Raw genomic sequence first — 1,512 nt, 5'->3', positions numbered from 1 at the left:
CCTGGGATTGCACTGTGAGTGTGAGTGTGAGAGTGAGTGACACTGCCATGGGATTGCACTGTGAGTGTGAGAGTCAGTGAGCACTGTAACCAGGCTTAGGCTGTGTGTGGTCATTGCTCTGAGAGTTTGACAGCACTGAATGAGGCCATTCAGCCCATCAAGCCAATGCACACAGTTGAAAAATGATCCAGTTAATCCCAGTCAGTCTAGCAAATATCAGGCAATGTGGGGAAGCTGGGATGGTTCTCCTTCGACCAGAGAAGGTATCGGGGGGTTTAACCGAAGTGTTCAAAATCATGAAGAGAGTTTAATCTAGTAAATGAGGAGAAAGCGTTTCCCGGGGCAGGAGGCTCAGTGAGCAGAGGATGACAGATTGAAGGGAATTGGGAAAATCCCCCAGAGAGGGGAAGTGTTTTACACAGTAAGTTGTTGGGATCTGGAACATGCTGCCTGAAAAGGGGGGTGGGAGCAGATTCAATCATCACTTTCAAAAGGAAATTGGGGGAATACTTGTAAACGGATGTTTTCTGGGCGATAGGGAAAGAGCAGAGGAACAGGATTAATTAGAAAGAATTCTCAAAGACCCAGTGTGGGCTTGATGGGCAGAATGGTCTGCTGCTGTACTGTTGGAATCTCAGTGTGAACCATTGCCCTGAGCTGGGATGTCAGACATTGGGAGGAGGGTCTTATTGCTGTGAGGTGGGATATTTCCCAGTTTGACCATCAAACAGTCAATGATTGGTTGCTTTCAGGTTGGTTGGTTTCCATCCACATATGTGGAAGAAGAGGAGGATTGTTTTCCTGGCTGACTCCTTGCTGCAGCAGATGCTCGGGGATTGGTGAACTAACACAGTTACCCATGTGCTAACCATCTTGGAGACAGTGGGGAGGATTCTGTCCCTGCCTCATGTGCAGGGGGGATGTGGTTTCAGGAGCTGACGGGTTCTTCATTGGGATGACAGGAATCTCTGCAGGAAACATAGTGACAATCTGTTCTGGGACAGTCTGAGGATCCAATTGCTGGCAATTCCCTTGGAATCCAAAACCAGGACCAGAGTCACCTGCACTTCGAGTGGATTCAGATCAGGCTTTGAGCAGATTGACATACAGCCTCAATGTATCACTGGAGCTCTGCCGTTTCTGTACCTCTGTGAAACCACTTTTGATTGTTACTTCTGGCTGGATATTAGAATCATTTTAATTTAGCAAAGTCTCATCTGTTTACACAGCCCAAGAACCAGATCCACACTGAGCTAAACTGTTCAACCCCTTTGTTGGAAAACAAATCCAATCAAGGACAAATCAGACTCAATGACTGGTCCCAAACAGCGAACATATCTGACCTGCAGGCAGTTTCCCCTCGAAATCAGAACATACCCCGAACATCAAATCCCAACCCAAAGAATGGAACACAAACTTAAAGCTGACACTCCCGCAACACTACTGAGGGAAGGCCACACTGTCGGAGGGTCAGTACTGAGGGAGTGCCGCACTGTCAGAGGGTCAGTACTG

General features: G+C 47.8%; 1 protein-coding gene across 1 annotated transcript in view; it reads left to right on the top strand.

The window, feature by feature from the left end:
- The window catches only part of LOC109924952 (guanine nucleotide exchange factor VAV3-like), a 203,142-nt gene extending 201,640 nt beyond the window's left edge, over window positions 1–1,502 (top strand). Inside the window, exon 45 of the mRNA XM_048601574.1 lies at window positions 753–1,502. Within this exon, the coding sequence (XP_048457531.1) occupies window positions 753–809 (57 nt within the window). The 3' untranslated portion in view covers window positions 810–1,502. The remainder of the gene's footprint in view (window positions 1–752) is intronic.
- The last annotated feature ends 10 nt before the right edge of the window (window positions 1,503–1,512 follow it).

The sequence above is a fragment of the Rhincodon typus genome, chromosome 10, assembly GCF_021869965.1.
Source record: "Rhincodon typus isolate 14 chromosome 10, sRhiTyp1.1, whole genome shotgun sequence".
Classification (NCBI taxonomy): Eukaryota; Metazoa; Chordata; class Chondrichthyes; order Orectolobiformes; family Rhincodontidae; genus Rhincodon; species Rhincodon typus.
The sequence above is the reverse complement of the archived record's forward strand: the minus strand, read 5'-3'. Positions and strand labels throughout refer to the sequence as shown.